At 38.3% G+C, this 22954-nt stretch overlaps 1 protein-coding gene across 1 annotated transcript in view; it reads left to right on the top strand.

Moving 5' to 3' along the window:
- LOC124167598 (baculoviral IAP repeat-containing protein 6) overlaps positions 1-22954 on the top strand; it is a 127705-nt gene that overhangs the window by 43682 nt on the left and 61069 nt on the right. The window contains exons 18-29 of the mRNA XM_046545578.1: positions 82-225; positions 445-654; positions 1275-1475; positions 2066-2277; positions 6712-7016; positions 7433-7611; positions 9059-9157; positions 13731-13985; positions 14367-14544; positions 15235-15492; positions 16083-16227; positions 22403-22523. Coding sequence (XP_046401534.1) covers positions 82-225; positions 445-654; positions 1275-1475; positions 2066-2277; positions 6712-7016; positions 7433-7611; positions 9059-9157; positions 13731-13985; positions 14367-14544; positions 15235-15492; positions 16083-16227; positions 22403-22523 — 2307 coding nt within the window. The remainder of the gene's footprint in view (positions 1-81; positions 226-444; positions 655-1274; positions 1476-2065; positions 2278-6711; positions 7017-7432; positions 7612-9058; positions 9158-13730; positions 13986-14366; positions 14545-15234; positions 15493-16082; positions 16228-22402; positions 22524-22954) is intronic.

The following is a 22954-nucleotide window of genomic DNA, read 5'->3' as shown; positions in this document are numbered from 1 at the left end:
CAAATTTAAGTTATAATTTTACTTGGGAATTAGTTTAAAATATCAAATAATGAATAATTTTTTTATGACCTTTTCTTTTAGATTACAACAATTGGTCGGTACGGAATGAGTACCACTCGATGCAAAATCCCAGTTGGTTCTTTCTACGGGCACATAGTCTTACTTCCTGGTGATAGCTATATGGAGAAGAGTGATTCAACTGTTCTTCAAGAGTGCAATATTAAAGTAAGTTATGAATTTTTTCACTTATTCTCTAAATTGTTGGTGTTAAATACGTTAATGCTTTCTGTATTTATTATATGGATTTGTATCAATGCATATTACTTTTCACATGCCTGAAGTACTGATTTATTGAGAGTATTAACAATACCATTTAAGTTCTTGAATTCCCTTTATTTAGTGTAAGTTTCATCTAAGTGTATGTGATTCTCTCCTTTTTTCCAGGCTCAGCTTTCCATATTATCTGCTTTATTTGAAGACATACATTGCCGCTACAGTCTGGCCTGTGCAAGACTTCAGGACCTCCTAGATCCCCTCTTAGCTTCTGAAACCCCCAATGTTGTCCACATGCACAGTTATTTACAAAGGAAAAGGGATGTTGAAAAGGGGTCACCACTCTCAGACGACACCCAGAAAATAACCTCGGCCTACCAGGTATGTAAAGAGCAAAAGCATAGAGGGATTTATGTAACCATAAATTGCTTCATTGTCTTTTGGTAAATTTTACCTTGTGGCTTATATCTTTATAAAAGTCAATTACGCACCAAAATATGATGGATGTTGTACGTGCTTAAGAATGATTTGTACGTTTGACTGTCAATGGCAAATTTAGACTATGAAAAGTCATGCTAACTAATCCTTGAGTAAAAATTTTTATCCAAGTAGATATGGTGTAACTTCAATTATATGATGGATAATTAATGGAATGTTTTGATAATTAGGTAATTAATGACTAGTTTTAACGGGTGACTGAGTGACTGACATCTTAAAGTCCAGAGTAGAAAGAGATGCATTACCGTAGAAACTAATGGTGAATCAGCTGTTTTCGAAGTAGAAAATTGCCCATTAAGTTAATTAATGCATGAAGATATATGTCTGTTTTGTTTATACTTAAGTCATCTGTGTCGTTCAATTTTGTGTGTCTCCCCGGAGTGCAGAACATTGTGTTCTCCTTTTTCTGTGAGTGTCTTGTAGCCTTAGCGATAGCATGATTTTGTGATTTGCTTTAATTCTCTATTTCTGAAATTCGTTCTCCTTTTCATCGTCATTTCTAGGAATGTGTGGCTTTTCAACATCAATTGAACCTTGTGCGAGGTGTGGTTCGTCGGTTAGAGTCAGCTTTGGGGAAAGGGAGCCTGGCATCGGTTCTCCACACCCCTACACTCCCAGCATGCACCGATAAGCTTCGTGTTCTCGGAGAGTGTTTGTTGGACACATTATTAGGCCTATCACATGAATTAGGTCCTAATTCCAGGGTATGACCTAATTTCTTTTTTAAGTGAAAGAAAATATCATTTTGGTGCTCACTCTAACCTTAAACGCTGGGCAGGGGAATAGATTTTTCACAAGACAATCTCTTATTGGATTATAAGCTGTCATTATCTCATAAATAGTGCTCTGTGTAATACAAGGTATGTGGTCATTTCCAGCCAAGTGGTTTCAGTAGTTAAGAAGTAGTGTAATTAAATATTTCTGGAATGGCATCGAGTACTAAAGTACTTGATCAGTTAAAAGCAAAAAATATAATACTGTGACATTTTTCATTTCTTGGCAACTTGGAGATAATTTTAGCATATTTCATGATTTGTCTTTGTCTTTTCTAATTTCACTTCTATGTTCAACCTAAGTTAAAGTTTTTGTCCTTGTCATTTTTACTTTTTCCTAGTCACTCTGTGTTATGTAAACTGATGCATTTAATGGAAGGATAGAATTTTTCCTTTGAAAATATTTCAGTTGACAGAAATGGTAGAATATTATCTGTGCTATATTCTTTGGTATATTTTAATAGTGTCGATTTTGTAAATGAACCGTCTCCATTATTTATTATGAATCTATTTTGTTTCAGCTGCCAATATCATTTTACAAATTATTTGATCAGAGTGTATGTGAGACACTGTTTCACTGCTTATGTGTTACGGAGGATGGGCGAATGCAATTAGCTACTTCGCATTTACTGATGAAGATGTGTGGAATGCAGCCATGGTGGGGAGATTTCTTGGCTCAAACTCTGACAAAATTGTACAGTTCTCATCAGACGTCTATTTTTCCCATGGATAGGTTGGTATTTGTCTTGTAATTACTTTGATTTATTAATTGTTTGATGTTTTGGGGCTGCTTTGAATTTATTTTTAAATATGGATAAATTATTGTTGTTAAAATCTTAGGTAATTATAAAGTCCTTATGTTAAATAGTTGAAATGACAGGGAAAGGGATCAATGTAGTTTTAAAGAACTTTTCTTCCTAAATTTAGCGCACAGTGAATCCTCTCACTAGTGCTGCCTTTCAAGTGGATCACTTATCTCCAAAGTTTTTATTGTTATCATATGCTTTGTATGTGATAGAATACAGGCGGTCCTCGACTTTCGTACAATTCGCACTTTCGTACGTTCAAAATTGACACCTTTTACTTGACTTTCGTACGCTAAATACGGACTTTCGGACGTTGGGCTGTAATTTTTTTTAAATTCCCGCGGTGTTTATTGCGCATCCCAACATTCAGTTGTTTCAAATGGCAGTATATGCGAACAATACGAACGTATAATGCAACTTTGGAGAGAAATGGGTCGCCAAAAACCTCACTATGGGAATTTAGGGGGAGTAGGAGTTCAGTTAAAATATCGCGGCTGACATTATGCCCCTATTTACGTGCCTGTTCGTAAACATAGCATCGACAATAATTCGTAGTTTAACATGTCAGGAAGGTCGCGCGGAGTATTTCGTACACCCCTAATTAACCCTTTGCACTGCTGTGAACGTACTTCGAAGACTACTTGACTACTTTTCGCCGAAGCACTTCGAAGGGTCCCTAATCCGGGACCCTTTCCTCGACGAGCTCACCCTCGCTGGCCCCTGAAACTGGGCTATTTTTTAATGCATTACCTGACGCAACCCCGGGTTTCAAAGGGCAAAGGTGCCATGGGGGAAAAAGAGTAAAGTGCGTGTTACTGTGGGGCTGTTCGTCAACCAAACGGGCACGGACAAAATAAGCCCGTTGTCATTGGGAAATTTGAAAGGCCAATGTGCTTAAAACATGTAAAATTGGAAGCCCTCCCCGTTTTTTACCATGCAAATAAAAACAGCTGGATGACCGGAGAAATTTTCCAGCAAACGGTTATACGTCTACAGAGAAAAATTGCTGGAGAGAACAGCAAAATTGTTTTAATAATGGATAATGCCACCGTTCATAAATACGTGGAAGATCTAAAATTGGCTAATGTTCGAGTCCTCTTTTTACCCCCGAACTCGACTAGCAAGTCCCAGCCCTAGGACCAAGGCATTATCCAGGATTTTAAAGTCCTATACCGGAAGAAGCTTGAGCGGTATTACTTGCGATGGATCGGTATGTATACATTCATCTATTTTGCTCATGTGCGTTTGGATATCGAATTAGATATTTTTATTCATGATTATCATTCTTTCAAATCTATTTGCTACTTTTATAAATGGGAACAGAAATTAATAACATCCCGAAATGGACGTTGATACATGCAATCCGCGCCATAATATCTTTTCGTGTATATATTGGCCTTTGTGAATGAACAACTTAAATATCTTAAGTACTGGGCTCTATTTACCGCCAATTTATATTTCAGGCTTCTCGTAATGAAGACGCACTTCCAAGTCTAACCATAAACTTTCTTCTCACGCGCTTCCCCGTTCTCCCATGCTGGGGTTCTGTCTTTCCAAAGCCTTTGTCCCTTCCCTCCTGCCGCCTTTGGCTGATCTTGCTGACACCCACCTTACGCATCCCAAACCCCTCCTTCCCCAGCATTTCCCATTCACTCCCTCCCTAAGGTGACTGAGCTTGTGTGCGTCGCAAAAAAATACGGCCCCCAAAAGTAGACTGAGGCAGAACTGAAGGCCATTTCCCCACCCTTCTTTGTCCTGCCCCCTTCACCAGTCCTTGTGCTGACCACACTTCTTCCCTCAGGCAATCCCCATCCCACTCTTATTCACCCCACCCACTGGGAACGTTCCCCGATTGTGGAGAAGGGCATGGTTCATCTTTACCTGCAACGGGGGGAAGTTATTAACCGGAGAGAGGCGGAAGAAGTATCTTCCACTATCGGGAAAATGGTGCCGCGCTTATAATTGTCTCTCTTCTTCTCAGCTGACTTTTCAATTGAAATTATTTTCTTTGCTCTTTCCAAACTATATTTATTTACGATTATGGCGCGACTATTTTTTAGTGCTAAAACTAAGAAAATCTTTTCTCTATGTCAATGATCCTTTGCATAACTTTCAATACGGCGGAGAAAGGAACACGAAAACTAAATGAGGTGACGGTACAGGTTTTTGCGTGTCATTTTTTGGGAATTCACGCTAGTGAACCAATACTTAACCACGTTGAGAAATGATAAAACGTCTCTTGTAGGAAAACAATCAATGTGGATAATAACGTTTCTATCTATATTTCTCCGATACTGTAAGATGTTTCTCCTGTCGTTTTCCGGTTGGAACCTTGCTCCTGTCGGCATAAAAGGAGAGAAACATACTATATGAACAGGTCACCTCACACCCGGTATGAAGAATACAGTCCTGATGAATGGCAACGTCTGCGAAGATGATGGAACACAGTAGTCGGACGGAGAACTCAAACAGAATTTACTTCAAATATTCGCCAGAAGATAATCACATCCTACGTTATTTATGATCGTAATTGAATCTCAGTGAAAATAGAGCACATTCTGCTGAAAATACGAAGTAACTCGAAATATTAACTTACGAAGGTTATTTTGGAAACGGGCTAAGACCCTTGTTTTTCTTTTTTTCTCGTCACTGAGCGATAGAGGGCGACATAAATGGCGGTCAGGCCGGCTGCCGCTAAAATTCCGTGGGTGCTGGAAACAAATATATATCTTACGCGAACTTAATAGTTGTTATTCGCTCCTAACCACAAAATATAACATTAAATTCTTATAATAAACTTTGCAATTCATTATTTGATTACGTTTTCTAAACTGGTCGGGAATTTCTTTAGCGATCGTTGATGTTGAAGTATGAACAAGAAATGGGAATTTTATGGTGGTATAATTATTTAACGATTTTTCACATCATAAATCGATAGCAAAAAGCCTTTTCTATGAATTATACCGAGAATAACCACCGAAAACATTTAAATAAGACCACTAAAGACAAAAAACGGCGGAGGAAACAAAAGCGAACATTTTTTTCGTGACTTATGAAAAAGGTTTGAATTTACGAAACTCGATTTTACGAAGTGTCAATTTTCCGGTCCCACTGACTTCGTAAAATCAAGAGTTTACTGTATAATGAAGGGAATTGTTGGTAGTTGACTCTAATCTAGGTGATTTATTTGGGAGAGAGACTGCCTGCTATAGGCTCCTTTATCAAGAGAAGAAGAAGGCCTTCATTGAAGATATTTTTCAAAAGAAGTTGACTAGACATCATCAAATAGCTTTCAATAAAACTAGTATCTAGATCTTCTTTCTAATTGTGTTTTTTCGTTTGAGTGCTGTTTAATTCATGTACACCTTCAGCAACGATATTGCACGAAATATCACCCGAAATCCGTTTGTCTTTTGTCTTTTTTGAATAACATGCGAAATATATGCGATCACGAATGTCACCAGCCAAATGTCGAATTTTGGTGTAAAAATTAAACGGTATCCAGAGTGCGGGTTCAACAACTACATTCTGTTATGCTTCTTAATATGTCTTTTTATTTATAGTGGACGTAATAAGTGGAATGTCAACTTAAACTCCAAAAGGAAGTTTCACTCGATAGCCAACGGAGTTCTTGTTTTTTAAACTTTTATTAGTATTTTCTGCGTATTTTCGAAAGAAATTAGATGATTTGAGGAGTTTTATTAACATAATATTAAAATTAAGTCAATTGAAATGAATTCCGTGGAAAAAAAAGGTTTTAGTACGTATATTCCGCTCTTTTGGAACGTAACCCCTTATTAGTATGGAAGTCAATGGTTCGACTTTCGTACAAGTTTTCGGGAACGCATTATGTACGAAAGTCGGGGACCGCCTGTATTGAAGAATTTTGTTATTTGTGTCTATATTTTTAATTCATTTTAATAGTGGATGAATTAAGTTACAATTTCTTTTAAGATTGGTTTGCTGTTTTACTAATTATATCTTCCTCTTGGTTAAGAGAGTTTCTCCCATTTTTCTCCCACTTCCAAAATTAGATTCAGCAGCTTAAATGCTACTTAATTTACAGAGATTACAGAAAAATTATGAATGCATAGAGACTCATTTAAACTGAAGTAAAAATTATTTTTTTCAAAACCAAATAAGTGAAATGTAAAAATATTTTACTTGATCAATTTCACTAACTTTATTAACTGTTGCAAAACTTTCCAATTCTTTCAAATAATAAAAAAAACTCCATTTGAAGCATGAAATAATTGGCCATTTTGGCATGAAATTGCAAAATTTTTTTCTGCAAGATCTTTTTAAAAAAATCTCTCTTCTACAAATTGGTGAGTCCATTGTTTATTTTTTTTCATTTGAAGGGTATTTATGTTGCTGATGCATTTGGGACGGAAGTCAGTTGCTCTGGGAGACATAGGAGTGCTTCACCACGTGCTGAGTTCCCTTGGCGTCCTCCTCTCTCCACTCTGTGCACCCTTCAACGGTCAATCACCTGGTCTTTTCCTGCGGGCAGAGACCGACTTGCCATTGGTGACATGGCTGTTGCTTTTCTTGTCCTTCTGTCTTGACTCAGTCTCTGGGTCCCACGCTGGCAATGGTGATGCCATCGGGAGCAGTAGTGCGGCATGTGCTGATGACTCCAGCAGAGTCAAGGATAGAGACCAAGGTATGTGTTCACTCCATCACAGATCAATAAAAATACCATACTTGTTCAAATGCTGTATGTGACCCCTTGCACTTATGTTCCACTCCCAGCTCAGGGTGTCAGGAGACCAGGTGAGGATTAAAGCAGTTGTTTTTGGAGGGTTTGGGTCATCACTTTCTGCTGTGCCTTGATGGTAACTCTCAGCATTGATGTGTCTATGGTCTAAAATGTATAGGAAATAAGCTTTTTGATGTTCATAAATTATTTTTAAGGGTTGTTTTTTATGCTGGTAAAATAAAAAATTTCAATACAGAGCCACCTTAAAGATTACCATCTTTTCAATTTTTTCTTAAATTACTTGGGGTCGTCAAATGCCCAAAAACTTTTGAGTAGCTAATATTTTCTCTCTTTGACTTTTAATATGTATCTGTTTTCAGGAGTTCCTTCCCGTTGGGACTTCATTCAGGGAGATGTAGCAATGCAGAGGAAAATGTCATCTTCTGGAAAGAGCACTTACTCGAAGTGCTATCGTCGAAAATTGCAAAAAAGACTGATGCAACACAAGCAACAGCTGGAAGATTTGGAGGCTACCAAGAAGGCTTTAAATGCATCACAGGTAAATAACTTTTTATATTTAATTGCCCTTAAATAGGTGAGTTAGTGGTTGGTTTGACAGTAAAACCTCTGATTTACTGAGCAGTCCACAGCAGTTGCTATATTTGTGATTCACCTCTTCAATTTATGTGAAACTTTTGCTTGTCCTACAACCTTTCAAAATCCATAAAACACCTCTGTATACCAAACCTCCTTACAATCGAAGTTACCATTTTCCTACTCCCATCAAATACACTATGGAGGTGTTAGTGTATGTGTAAACAGTGTGCTTTACACACCTATCCTTTTATTTATGAGATTCATCTTCCTCATAGTTGAATATGATTCTGATCAGTGATGGGACAGTTTGGTTCTCGCTTCCACTGGTTCTTGAGGTTTGAAGTGGGAGTGGGAACTGATTCTATGTAAAACCAATAACAAAAAAGATGGTTGGAAAACTTATTTGAGCCCTATTCATTCCTTGAAAGTAACAGTTCTGCAGAAAAATCATGAAATGATGTACTGATGACTAATGTACAAATCTCTATGATCTTCGGTTTTCCCAGCGTATCAAGTGCAGAAAAGTTTCTTGGGTTTTCCACTGGTTGATGTTTTCCATGTCTCCCGACATTGCAAGCAGCGACTTGCGGTTCATTCATAAGTCCCCCAAGGATAAATGACAAGTCACTGCTCAAAATGTTGGGAGACATGGAAAACATCAACTGGTGGAAAACCCGAGAAACTTTTCTGCACAAATCTGTAGTTTGGAAGTATCTGTTTGTCGGAAGTAGATGGAAGATATTGTGTGGAGAAAGGTCAAAATGTGTCCTAAAGCAGTTTAAAATAACAGACTATGTGCATAAATAATAATACATACATTTATTGCTTGATTTATATAACTTATGAACATTACAAGAAATTAAAGTAAAAGTTTCTTTAAATTTTCATAGCTATCACATTCAAAATGTTAGATCCCCTGTAAATACTTGCTTAGTTATTATTGTTGAACGTTTCAAATTTTCCATAGAAAATTTTGTGTAGAAAATTTTTACATTTATGGCAGTATTTTGTTAAAGTAATACAAATAGTAGATTACTTTTAATGCTTCTTTAGTACTCACAGTGAATCACACTAAATGAGTTTTTATGTACGACAAGGATTTGATGATTGAAAATATATTATTTGGTTTGAAGAATGTATGCATACTGGAAGATGCAGCAAAGTTTTAGCAAAAAGCTCATATTAATTTTTCACCCTCCTCATCAACGGCAATTTGCATTGTATAAGATTATTGTTCTCACTTCACGTTCTGGTGTCACCTTAGCCCCAACAATGCAAACGCACAATGCCATTTTAGGAATTGGCTAATATTCAAATATACTTATTTTGGGTGGTAGGGAATGAATATTTCGTAAAATGATGAAGATATTTTGCTAAGTCCTATAAATTTGTATTTTTTGTTACTATAGGCACTGGCTAACATTTCCAGCAAATTAGAGGCTGCCTTGAAGCAACAGGAAAAGTTTTATAAAAAGGCCTTTACCCAGCATGCGGTGAAGGTAAGTGCAGTGAGTGACTTTTTGAATTCTTTTTTAGTTTAACTGATTTGAAAAAAAATTATGGTCATAATATTTAACTTAATCATTTTAGGTGTCAACTATTTAGTAACTGAAGGTTTAGATTGATACCATCTCAAGTAACAAATTGAGTCTATAATCAAAACATAAAAATTAAAACTCACAATTTCCTTCCTAGATTTAAAAATCAAGTGGCAAAATAGCTCCTCATATACAAAAAGCATAAGATAAGTTTTTGCATAATCTCATCTTTTCATTTATGGGTGCTTTGAAGTTAAGCTGCTTCTTTGATAATAAAGTACAACAAACTCCCGATTATCCAGGCACGAATAATTGGAAAACGTGAATAATCCAAATTTTCTCGTTAATTTCTTGCAATTTTCATGATAAACGTAAATCAAACAATTATTATTAATTATGTACATTGTCTGTTATTTTAAATCGATTTGCAGAATCATTAACAGCTTTCTTTTCCCAACCACAATCTTTTTCACGGCGATAACGTCATTGTACACATATCCCTCCTGCTCCATATAATACCTGGTTTCTAAAAACCACTCACTCGTGGCTGCGAGATAGCAGATTCAGAAAATTGGTTTGCACTAATGCTTCAAAATCACTGCGTGACGTCGGAAACTACACCGTCAGGCACCACGCCGCATAGTCGCATCTTGCACAAGTTGCCCGAGATGAAACTGCTGTGGGATGTAGATCTGTGGACACTGAGAGTGACCGCGCACTATGATGCTTGGGAAAAAGGAGCACGGAACTCCTGTGAAGGCAACTGGCCCGCGATCACGCCATCGCCCAGCAATGGTTATAGGAAACCAACACATTGTCTACCATGACCAAGACTTATGGCAAATTGTCTACGCAGGCAAGTGCCTGGCTATGACTCATGCAATCTCTACTTCCATTTCTCCCGCTTCTTTCTTTTCTACTTCTCCCTTCCTCTCCAGTTTGACCTTGATTAGTCATGGCGTAAACATGCCCAAGTGCAACGAAATCTCCAGTACCCCTGGGCCTTATTCAACTGCATGCAAGGCCACAGCAATATTTGTGCATTTGCTATATGAAATGTACAATTAAAGATAATATTTTGCTTATTTTGTGATTGGTTAACCATGAAAGAATCTTCTAAAATTAGTCAAGAGTTTTTTTCCACTTCTGATTGTTGTCTGCAATGCTAGAGCAGACGTCCAAGTACACTCGAAACATTCCTAGTCAGCAAGTAAGTAAAATACCGTATTTCTCCGAGTATAGTCCCCCTCTGATTTTGAGGCTTCAGTTTTGGGAAAAATTTTAAAAATGCATTGGGATATAGTCCCTCCTTCACTTTTACCATGTGCAGTTTTGGAAAAAAAGGGGGACTATATTCAGATAAATACGGTAATTCCATTTTACGAAGGAGATTCTAATAAGCCCAGTGCAGCCTTGCTCTAAAATGCAAATGACCTTATAAGCTTTTGCGTCCTTTTTTATTTATTTTTATAAAAATCATGGAAAACATCGAAGGAGTGTTAATGGTGCACGGATAATCCACAATATGGATAAACTGCAGCCGAATAATCGGGAGTCAGCTGTATTTTGTTTTTTGCCTGTAAATGTTATTGAGGTGTGTAGGATTATGTAGTGGATGAGTGGCAGACAGTGTCTGGTGACTTGTATGTATGTACAAGATAAGTTAATGTTCATATAAATCTAGAGTACTTTTTTTTGCATTTTTTCTAGGATAAGTAAATATTAATTTTTTCCTCAAGTAGGGATGGGTCAGTAGGGAAGTGCACTTGTGTTTCAAATGCACCAAACACATTTTTTAAATTAGAGTTCAGAATAACATAATGTCGTAAAACCACAGTTTAAATCCTAATAGTGAATACTTTATTCGAGATGACCGTCTGAAATATGGAAAAATTCAAAGGCCGCGAAAACGGGTGTCCATGTTGAATATTGGCCGTGACGTCACAAGGCAGTAGCAGAAGGCAGCTTCTACACCGTTTAGTTATACCACTATTATTGCATAGAAAAATTACAGAATTTGAGGGTATCCGTTTTTTGCTGTCATAAAATATCTTCAGAATATATATGTGGATGCTTCTCTTTTGAGTAAACGACTTCATCATTGCGTAATATATTAATATTCATTTACGTGTCAACTTCAAGTTTGGAAAGAGTAGTATATTTTTCGCTGGGTATATTTTGACACAATGCCGTTTATCATGCCAAAACGTTTTTTGTAAGAACCGAGTCAAACTAATAAACCTATTTCAGACGTTTGCTGCAAGACTTATTCGTTGCGTATGTATTCACGCCGGCCGGAACGTTCGCCCTTCGCAACTAGAATCATGGGATGTTAGACTTATTTCCGAGCTGGCTGGTTGTTGCAATGGTTCGCTGTCCAGGATGGGTTCAAGAAAAGATAATCTTGGTTGGGAGAAGGAAAATTCCAACGATTTATAAATGGTATACCAAACTTTGATGTAGCTATGGTTACTGAATTTTTGAATGAGGAGGACAGGTTCAACGCTCCATAGAAATGCGAGACGTTAAGGCTAACAAGGGGAGACCGCGTACCTTGCTGCATCTTTTTCAATTAGGGCGTTAGTTAGGCTGTAATTAATTAATTTTCATGCGTTACTTGTTACAAGTTATATATATAAATACAAAATGTCATACGTTTCCTAATGGGTCGGTTGGGGTAGTGGTAGCGTGCGCAATTCGAAGGATATATCTCACTCGAAGGACCGTGGTTCAGGACTGCGTCATGGCATTATTTTTTGTTGTCTTCATTGTGATCATACGGCATCGAGTTTATCATTAATTATAATTGCAGCAATCATTGACATGAGACAATTTTTTTATCATCATTATGGCGTTTAGGTATTTTAGCAGTGTCATTACAAACGCAGAGATACGATGACTACAAGGGTTGGTGTGCGCTAAAATGTTAATTTTTTCTTTGCTTATACTGACCAACTTCCACATTAAAAATGAAAACCACTCTTGCAAGAGCACATACCATTAAAGGCTCGCGGCAAGCAACAATATGCGTACAGGCATAATTAATAAGAACACAAAGCGAATATAAAATGCCATATATCTCGAACACTTGTAATTCACATTACTCCAAAGGGAGTTTACTTACTCAGTACATACCTCAGTACCTACCAGTTTACCTCAGTAGCAGTGCTAAAAGAACCATTCTGAAATATAATTTCAACTAACAAATAGGATGAAATAAAAGTTGATAACCCTGGACCGGGCGCGCTGGCGTATAAAGTACGTCAATCTTTGAAAACCAAGGGTTTCGACATTGTACGTACATTCTAGGCTATAATGGTCTCGTGTATTCTTACAATGTACTTTGACTGCCTATATTGCGAGTTTTCAAAGTTCGAGGTATTGTAGCTAATTTTTTGGATCAGCAAGATGAACCCGTCACCAGTGGAGTACAAATTACGCCGCGCGACCTGCCGTGTACCTTTATATCTGTATCACCTATAAATGTACTAATTTCAACAAATAAAGATTAACTTTAACAAAAATCGTTTGTTATCATATATGCACATATCATGGGCAAAGTACGCATTTTGCCCGGTCGTGTAAAAAAACAGTCGCGCCATAATTCTTTAACCAAACTACTTTCAGTTTATAAATTACGTAGGTCTACGCGGAAGATGCTATATTTTGACTCAACACACTTTCTGATGTGACTGAGGTACCTATTAGGTAAATTATTATAATATAAATATCAATTTGATCTTACAATACCTTCAAATGATCTTCAAAACAGAATATCATCGATAGGTAAGAGTCAGGAGCAGCCTTGAACCATTTATTCCGTATAGCTTGTGCTTAAGGTACGGGAATGAATATCTTCTCCAGGCTTTTGTTTCGACGTCGAGATGAAATTTGGAACAAAAAATCATTTATAATTCTATTTTGAATTCATGTTTTCGGTACTAGACGACATTTTTAGGAAGCAAACTCCACCGATTCCCGGAAACTCTCGCCGCGCTAAAGAAGGCGACGGAATTCAGCGATACTCCACTGGTGACTACTGCCTTGTGACGTCACATCTCAATCAAGATGGAGGCACTGTGTTTCAGCGCAACATGAAATTTTCCGACTTTCAAAACGTTTTAAAGTGCATACCCCAGATGCAGAAAATAAAAGTGACTATACTAATGTTTCTTTTTTAGGCTAAACTTTCAAATTCAGCAATAAAAAAAAATTAGTGCACTTCCCTGTTCAGTTCTTGTGTTCTCATTTATTAATTCAAGAGTTTGGGACCATAACCAATGTTATGAAGAATCAATGCCAAAGTAATTGACATAAAAACCAGCTTGATCCGTGTACAGTTTTTGAAAATCGAGGCTGTGGAATAAAACTTTTAAAGAAGATGATTATGATAATTTAACACGGTGAAGATGATGATAGTTTTCCTCCCATTCACAAAATTGCCCATTGTTTGTGAATCTGTAAAGATTAAGGTGTTCCTTTTATGAGGGTTGCGCAATTTGGTTTTCAATGCAGTCATTCGATTGTGCCCTTTGTGTTTTAGCACTTCAAGAGCTTCATCCACATGCACCATTGTGATAGCCAGCCGCAGCAGTCAAGTGGGGGTCGCATGTGGTGGCCTCAGGAGGGCCGTGGCAGGGGGAGGGGGGAAAGGGTTGTGGATCCAGACGCCATGGATAGGAGCCAGAGGATATTGCTCCCCAGGTCTTCCTGTTTGGCTGTGACGGAAGGCCTAGTGGCCCTCATCTTGAGGGCAGATTTCACCTGCAACACAGATACATTTCTGTTAGCTTGTAAGGTAATACTCGCCAACTGACTTGAGTAATTATTAATTTTTGTACTCGTAAACAATTGGGCTTTAGTCTACATTGCTGTTAAAATTGTTAAAAACTGTTAAAAATCATTATTTTATCATGGAAAAAAACAGTTCTTTTCTCTTGACATTTCCCATTTTTTTCACTGATTTTTTTGTTGTGTAATCAATGCTATTGAATCAATGAAATAATAATTACTCCATATAATCAAGTCTTACTACTCAAATGCTTTACTTGAGTGACTTATGCAGCATATGGTCGCAGAAAAAAATGAATAACAGATATTGAAAACTTAACTTCTCATTTTGGTTAAATTTAATGTATTTCATTAATAAGTTATAATTTAAATGTACTTTTATGTTTAGGTATTGGCAAGAATAGTGCTGTCTACTAGGCCAGCTATTTCCTTGGGTGAGTTGATGACTCGTGAGCAGTTGCTGCGATTAATCCAGCTTGCAGTTTGCAATGATCAGCATGGAGCATTTTGGGGAGGGCCGTGGGCATCACATGCTGTTTCATGTCTGTTGCAAGACATACTAGATGGTAAGTGCTCCATCCTCTGTCTAAATTTGTACTCCTTTTTGAGGTATTCGTCAATAAACGCTAGCAAAAGATGCTATAAGTTTGCCTCAAAAGCTTTGGGAAAAACAAGTTAATAGTTAGTATTTCCTTGAGCAGTTCCTCCAAGAAATTTCAACTATTAGTGGGTGGACATTCTTTTCTCTAAAAAGTTAAATGTAAAATTTTTTATCTTTGGTGGGAAATTTTTTAAATTTCTTTGCAAAGCCTCACAAGGAAAGAGTGTAGAAATTCTCTTCGGGGAATTTATTTGCCTTCAACTGAATTTGAACTTGGATCCCCAGAACCAAGGCAGGTGTTCTAATCAATGGAGTGCCCCAGGCATCTTCTTGCTCTGTGAGTTTTCTTGGGAGCTTAGTTGGTTAGAGCTCCAGGTGGGAGTTAGGGATCATCCTGATGCAAATCTACACCAAGGCAAATTATTCTTTTCTGCATGGAATTTCTACACTTAAGGTGAGACTATAATGGTTTAATTGCTGAATAGTCAGTTATTATTTCCTTAAATTATGTAATAATAATAATTTGAGCAATGTAAATTTCCGGAAAGGGAACCCACGTTGATGGGTTGAGCTTTTCATCATCTTTTATTTTTAGCTGTACCTTTTGTTCTACCAGAACTCCTTTTAAGAATTATCCCTTGCTCTTTGCCTCAAGCTGTTAAATTGTATCCAAGCCCTGTGGCTCAAGAAATGGGACCAATGGAGGATGTTCCTGAAGGCCTCGGTCCTCCTACGCAAGAAGAGGGGCCTTCCAACATGGAAACTTCCACCTCTCATTCTACCCCACCACCTGTCCAGTCAACATCTACTGCTTCTGGAAGCACTATTACTGGCAGTGGTGGAGCATTGGACATTGTGGGTTTTGGTGGTGAAGAGGAACCAGCCGAAGGAACGTCAGATGCTGGTAAAAATGGTAGTCTTTCCTTCCAAATTACTTTAATTTGTTCATACTAGTTGTCCCCAAGTTGATGGAGAACGTCACACCCTATTACTATAACGAGAAAGTTTTTGTGGCTATGATGCTGACAAACTCGATCAGTCACAATTGTTCAGAGCTCAGATTGTATTGAACAAATTTTCCATAGTTTTGCCCCTCCATCTGCAGTGGCTGCCTAAATTCACACTGAAAAGTAAATCTCATTTTTAAAAAGAATTATTGAAAAAACGTAGTAATAATTTTTTCTCACAATTGCCTTTGTTTCATCACCAACAACTTTCAATTGGGATAATTTATGGCAATTTTATTGAACTTGGGCAGCCTTATTGGATTTATTATACATGATTAAGCCTTATTGATTATTGTCTGTAAATATAGATTGATATAAGTTACAATGTAAATTAATCTAAGACTGCGTGCTATGCAGGATGAAGTGGAACTTATTTCAGATTCATGTTTGGTAATTTGATGAAATTTCTGTAATGAAAAGCTTTGCTCTTCCTTTCATTTTAAGTTGGTTAAGTCAATTGTTGAGTAATCACTAATTAATGGCATCTTCTTTGAAGGAACACCAGGGGTGAAGGAGAGGCTCATCTATGGCCTAATTGACACTGATGACAGTGAATTGGAGGAGTATATGGATGACCTTCTGGATCGAGGGCGAAGTCATGTCAGGAAGGGAACAAACAACGTTTGTACTGCCACATCAAGGTGCTTGTTTTTCACGTGTTTACCTTTGGCCTTCTCTTTAATGTGAAAAATTTTTATGCTAAGGGGTCTAGTTGGCGAGAAAATTCATCTTTGGATAAAATGGTTGATTACCAATGGAATTCCTCGGGATATTTATATCATTTTGGCAGGAAAAAAAGCTAGTCATTCAATTGGAACATTATGGACTAATATCTCAGTGGTATTTTCTATGCGGAAAATTGTTCTTTTGAAGCTTGTTTGCAAAGACGCCCATTTCAATCTTTTCATGGGAGTGGTGATGGAATGAGACTATATGCATTTCTGGAAAGTTTCTCTGCTTGAACTAGATCAATATCAATGCTTCAAATCTCAACTTAGTGTGATACATTAGTGTTTTAAGGTAGTTGGAATATAGTGACATTACATTCTTCAGGGTTCCCACTCAACCGTGAAAACCTTAAAACCGTGAATAAGCCGTGAATTTCGTCTACCGTGAAAAAACCTGGAAATAGCCGTGAATTTCGTCATAAAACCTTAAAAATCTCTCAAACTTGATTGTAGAACAACGATGGACGGGTTAAAAGAAGAAAAAAACGATATTTCAATCATGTTTCAAGGTCATTCACGTGCAGGCAATGTCCACGCATTTACCTGCACACGTGTATTCGAAAGCGCAACTATTAATTGGTCCGTGTGTGCCATGACAGCACATTGACCTTAAGCCTGCGATTGGAAGACGTTAATCCTGGCAAAAATCAGGCACTTCCTCACTTCCCTGCCACCCTGCTCTCTTCATTTTCCCACTCACACCCTTTTAGCTGGACATGAATTTTGCTAACGATATGTGACGTCATGAGAGATAGCACTGTCATTGCTGTGTTTGCATTCAAGGCATCTGTCGCGTTTGTTACATTTATAGTTAACGTGCGGCCGATGATTGTTAAGTGATCAATATTTCTGCCTAAAATGTTTTTTCTACAAACCGTGAATTTGATGACATTTAGACCGTGAAAACCTGAAAAAAACCGTGAATTTTATAATGTACTTAGAGTGGGAACCCTGTTCTTACAACCAATGCAGTAACTATGAAGTGTTATATGCAGTTGTGTGAAATGAGCTTTCAATGATTCCTTGAGTAATCTAGTATAAGGAATGTCTGAAAATAATATTGTATTCCTTGTTTTTCATGTACAGTGGAACCTTGATCTATCGTTTTTCAGGGGGATGGATGAAAAAAACGATGAATGCGGGAAAACGATCAATGTGGGAATGGTTGTCCGGGTTGCCTATGTCCCAGGAAACGCTTGATTTTTGCGAATTATGATATTCATTAATGGATTCAAACAAGATTTTAGCTGATTACAGGAATATTATTACTTTATCGAAACACTTAGGTCATATTGTTGATTCGAATTATATCTCTTTCAAATATCCTAAAGGAATGGAATTGCCGCCGCCTTGCTAAAAAATGTTTGCACTCCACTCGGAATTTTCACTGCTATTTCACTGTAAAAATTCTTACCCATCAAATGCCATTTCAAGTACACGTATTTATGACATAAATGTGCGTGTTATGCTTCAAACAACTGATTTTGCCATCCCAGTGATTGGTATGAGATGGATCAAAGACCAAAAATAGTTTATTATTTGAAATGTTCCTTTCTAGCAATTAAATTTTTAATATGATTGAGGCAATGTGGCGTTAATCGCCAGAGGCACGCCCACCTGATCCTCGGCTTCATCCCTCTTATTGTTTTCCCGAGGGATCTCGCTCTACCCCCATCCCTGCCGTCATGTGGTAGCGGACATACCGAGGCGTTCTGCAATATTCGCGTATTTCTAGCCCGGATTCTTTTCTTCATCTTCAATTATTTTCAGTCCACCTTTTAAAGTTCTCACTTGTGTCTTTGGAAGGGCCATGGTCCGAAGACGAATAAGAATAAAACTAATAAAAATGAAACCGGACTCTATTGAACCCACACGGAAAACACTCACTGGTTTTAAGTCAACCCACCGTGGAAAGGACGGAACCACTCATACGAGGTGAAGTTCGGCACTAATGCTATCGCGTACGGTGTAAGCAGAGCTTACTGCAGAGGGTGAAGCATGACCATAAGGCTGCGCAAATTTTTTATCCTATTGAGAAGGCAACTTACCCACTCATTTCTAACAATAAGTAGCATAGCTCTAGATGAGCAGATGAATTCAGATTGCTAGTAGGGTGAAACAAAATATCTTGAGAAGAACTCGCTTCGTTAGCAACTCAGACAAGTGAGACTTGTAGCATAACTCGTAAATTGTAACCAGACGCCCTGTTTTCGAAAAAAAATCCGCATCAACTGCCGTTAAGCTCACTATCAGCTGCGAGGATATCGATATTCGCCAGAAATCACCATCGTATTATTTCAACTCTTTCCTTGCTTAAAATGGTTAAATAACATTAGAAATACGTCGTGTTTGGTATCATTCTTTATTTAATTACGTGCACATCACTAATATCTCAATCTAACAAAAGTATAATACCAATTGCCGAAATTCATTATTAGACAGCTATTGGGCTAATCGGTGATTCATGCAGCAGTTGACCTCCAGAGGTGGGGATCTTTGAAGCGAGTCAGCTAAAAGAAAAGTCAGCGGTCGAGAAAGGGGGAGGCGTGAAAAAGGTTTCTTTTGTCCTCGAGTAACTTGATATTTTCTTTCGAAGCTAAAGTCTTCGTAATACGATCCTTGCTCGAGCTGGGACCTTTTTTTATTTCGGAGAAGAGGAAAGCTTCAGACGGGGGGAGACGAGTGCTGAATGGAGGGGGATACCGGATTGGGAAATGTGCTAATGTAACTATCCCACGGCACTCACCTTCTCCCTATCGTATTTCAATCTCCTGGGGAAGATTCAAACCATGTGTTTGTCGTTATTAGCCATAAATAACACATTGTAAACACTTCGTCTCATTTTCGTCAAACGATAGATGCGGGAAAATAATACGACGGGACCGCGATCTTCAAATGATAAATGCAGGAAAACGACACTTCGGGGAACGATAGATGCGGGAAAAAATTACACTGTCTTTATGGAACTTAATTTGGGACCAGGAGTGGCGAACAATGAATGCGGGAAAACGATCAATGCGGGAACGATAGATCGGGCTTCCACTGTGTTAGGAAAGGAAACAAGAAGGGATGTCACATCTCTTCTAGGATTTAATTTTTTCATTATTATTAGTCTCTATGTTTACTTTACAATCAGTTGTGTTAACTAAAACTATTCCTATCAAGGCATTTTGAGTTGTTAATTACAGTAAAACCTCACCTTAACGAACTCCCACTGAACGAAGAACTCCGTTCAACGAACAAATGCTATTGGTCCGGCCAATCGCCTATGTAAACACATTAGTGAAAAACCCCGATGAACGAACTCCTCTTTTACGAAAACTCCCGATCAACGAAATGAAATTTTGGCGCGATCGAGTGAAATTCACCTCCCAATAACCAATTTTTCCGGTTAAATTTTTATTTTCATATGAATAATTTAATATTCGTAGCGTTGGAGGGCAAATCAGAGACTTCCACTGAATGAGCCAATCAGAATCGTCATTATTAACCGTAACCATAGCCTTCCGTCGTGTGTTTCCGCCGACCCCAACTCGCGGCTCGCGGCGAATTGCGAAAAATGTTAATGTTGACTTTCGTAAATAACTCAATGTCCCAATATTTACACGCTCAAATGTGGATCTTTCGCACGATTGTGCATTGCGGGTGACTCCCGTAAAAGTTATCACCGCGGCTAGTCCCGGTATACTTTAAACTAGTCCAGAGCGAACACCCCTTGTGTTCTATGTCCGGACCTGCTCTCCGGCTGTGGCGCTGTGCGCACGATTTGGACTGCTTGTGGCATCATATGCTCTGCAGTCCAGCAACATCTTGTCCGGTAGTGTCCGAAAATATCCACAGGGAAGAATGACGCCTCGGTAGCTTAACTGGCTAAAGCACTCGACCGGAAATCGGGGGATCCGGGTTCGAATCCCGGTCAAGGCGAATGATTTTTTCTCTGTGGATCTTTCGCACGATTGTGCATTGCGGGTGACTCCCGTAAAAGTTATCACCGCGGCTAGTCCCGGTATACTTTAAATTAGATATGATATCTAGAGCTATGTACTTCGATCGCATTCTTTTGACGGTTGTTTAAGATACTTTACAGAATTACAACGCGTAAATTCCGAGAATCATTTTTTTTCACTCGCCGCCATCTTGGATAACTTCTTTAAAATTTAACTAAATTACGGAAGATACAATGTGCGCGCTAGAAGATGAAAGCCAAAATTTGCATCTCATAATTATCTTTAATATATGACTCAGTAGTTACTCTTGTTTCATTCACATTGTTTATTTCAACACCATCTAAAAACTAGGAGAAACTTTTGCATTGGTCGTAATCTTGGATAAAAAATATTCGCACTTAAGACACGAAAGCCAACATTTCCCATTGATCTACTTGATCATTGATCACTTGAATTGAGTGCTTTATACTAAAGGTCAGTCTCTGTCTGTCGGCGATTGTAGCAATGTCCTAACGTGATGTGAAGCGGTGTTGATTTTCTCCTGAGAAAAAGGTTTGCGACGGCCGTCAATTGTTGCATGAAGAAGACGACACAGTCTAAATATGCCATGTTTAGACTGGGCCAATGGTGATGCCTCACCCCTGTGGTAGCAGCAAAAATCCATGAATGACAGCGGGATTAATTCAGCGGTGGTTGGCGGGAGTTGATGCACTCATGGGGAAAGTAGATTTCTTCCTCGATCGCTGCACGGGCCCAAACATAGGACTAACAATAAAAAATGTGCGTGTTATTTTCTTCCCCCCAACTGCAATAGCTAAGTTGCGACCTCTCGACCGAGGGGTCATTTCTGCGGCAAAGCGGCATTACCGTCGGATTTTAGTGGAGTTTTTGGTTTGTCGAATGGATGTAAGGGATCGGCGAAATTGAAGAGGACCATTTTGCAGGTAATGCAAGGGCTTTGCAAAGCTTGGAAGCGTGTCGCACCTGTCACCATATTTAGTTATTTTGCAAAAACCGGGTTTGCAGTCAACAGCATCATTATCGTGACTTATTTTACTTCAAGAACTCCTGCATGAGGCCTTCCAAGCTGTTTTCTTATCGGGAGTTGTCAATCTGGTTTGCAGTCAACTGCGACCACGCGATGGAGAGTGATGACGAAAGCCGTGAATCCTGGCAGGGTCTCTCAAAAGTCATGAATATTGAAGGGTCGTTTGATGAGTTCACTAGAATAGACTCAAATTTCGTAATCCGCGAAGCCAGCGAACTGAGGGTTGCAGAATATAATTTCTCGAAAACTCATTTTTCAAAATCGTGACGTATTTTACTTCGAGAACTCCTGCATAGGGCCTTTCAAGATGTTTTCTTATCGGCAGTTGTCTATCCGGAATGCGATGGAAATGATGCTAGTACAATGAATTATTTACGAAGCCCGCGACCGCAAATATTACTATGGAGTATTCTGGATTCGACTACTATAAAGAAATGCTGCCACCCACTGAGCTTTAATGGGTCGACGAAAGTCACACTCGCACCGTTATGGTAGAGCGATCTTAATTTCATGATGAAGCTATAATTGGCGCTGTTACTTTAACTTTATATTAGTAATGGTCAAATCTATCGAATTCTTAATTTTTCAGTGTAAACTTCGCGAATACATGTACTCTATTTCAAATATTGAGAATAAAGGGATGGCCTCGCACTCACCGCTGCGTTGCGTACATTTTTGAAAACCGATGAAAAAGCACGCGAAGTGATTGAATAATACGAACTGAGGCTTCCTAAATGTGGTCTATTGCCCGCGATTTGCATTGCAGCTGAAGAAATAAGCACTGTTTTGAAGTATGCGAAGGTAGAATGAAGATAACGCATGCAGACTTGCGGCAATTTCCGAGCCCCTAGAATGATGCAACGTGCGCATCACCTCCGGGGAACGAACTCCCGATCAACGGAACGGCAAAATTTCGGTCCCTTGAGTTTCGTTTAAGAGAGGTTTTACTGTAATATTAATATATTAAGTTAAAATTGTCTTGTGCTTGACGTAGCTAAAAATTAAGTGTGAAAAATTGTGCTTTGTTTAAATTGCATCTGTGAAATTCTTACCTAATTTGTAATGTAACGCTTGGTGAATGTTGAATTTTCAGTATATCAACAGCTGTGGATGCTCGTCTGGAATATGGTGTCGATGGAAATGCAGAAATTACTTTGAGAAAGATGACACACTTTGGGATTTACAATTTGGCTCTTATTTCTACTCCTCTGCAGGTGAGATAATTGCCCTAAATGCATGATGTTGTTTACTTATATTTAAGGTGGCCGGCCATATGTCCTGTTTGGCCTGGGATAGTCCCAGTTTAAAATGCTTTTGAGGACATCTCATTGGTTTCTGAAATTTATCTAGTCTCAGTTTTGTGCAAAATTTATGGGAATCATGATTTTATTATTACAGTTTATAACAGAAAGCATTACATAATGCAGCAATAAGAGTTAAGTTTGCCAAAGAAAGAAAGGTTAAAAAATATAATAATGATTGTACCAAATAATCTAAGTTTTGATTTTACAAACCAATTTCCGTGGAGTTAGGCTGTAGGTTTTTTGGCTTCACTGGGGACCCCTCCCCCTGTTTGTTTTTAATGTGGCAATGACGGCTAGATGTCTTAAAAATGTCCTAAGTGTATGGAATTCAGACTTTAAAA

Source organism: Ischnura elegans, chromosome 11 (genome assembly GCF_921293095.1).
Source record: "Ischnura elegans chromosome 11, ioIscEleg1.1, whole genome shotgun sequence".
Taxonomy (NCBI): Eukaryota; Metazoa; Arthropoda; class Insecta; order Odonata; family Coenagrionidae; genus Ischnura; species Ischnura elegans.
This window is presented reverse-complemented; position numbering and strand designations above follow the sequence as displayed.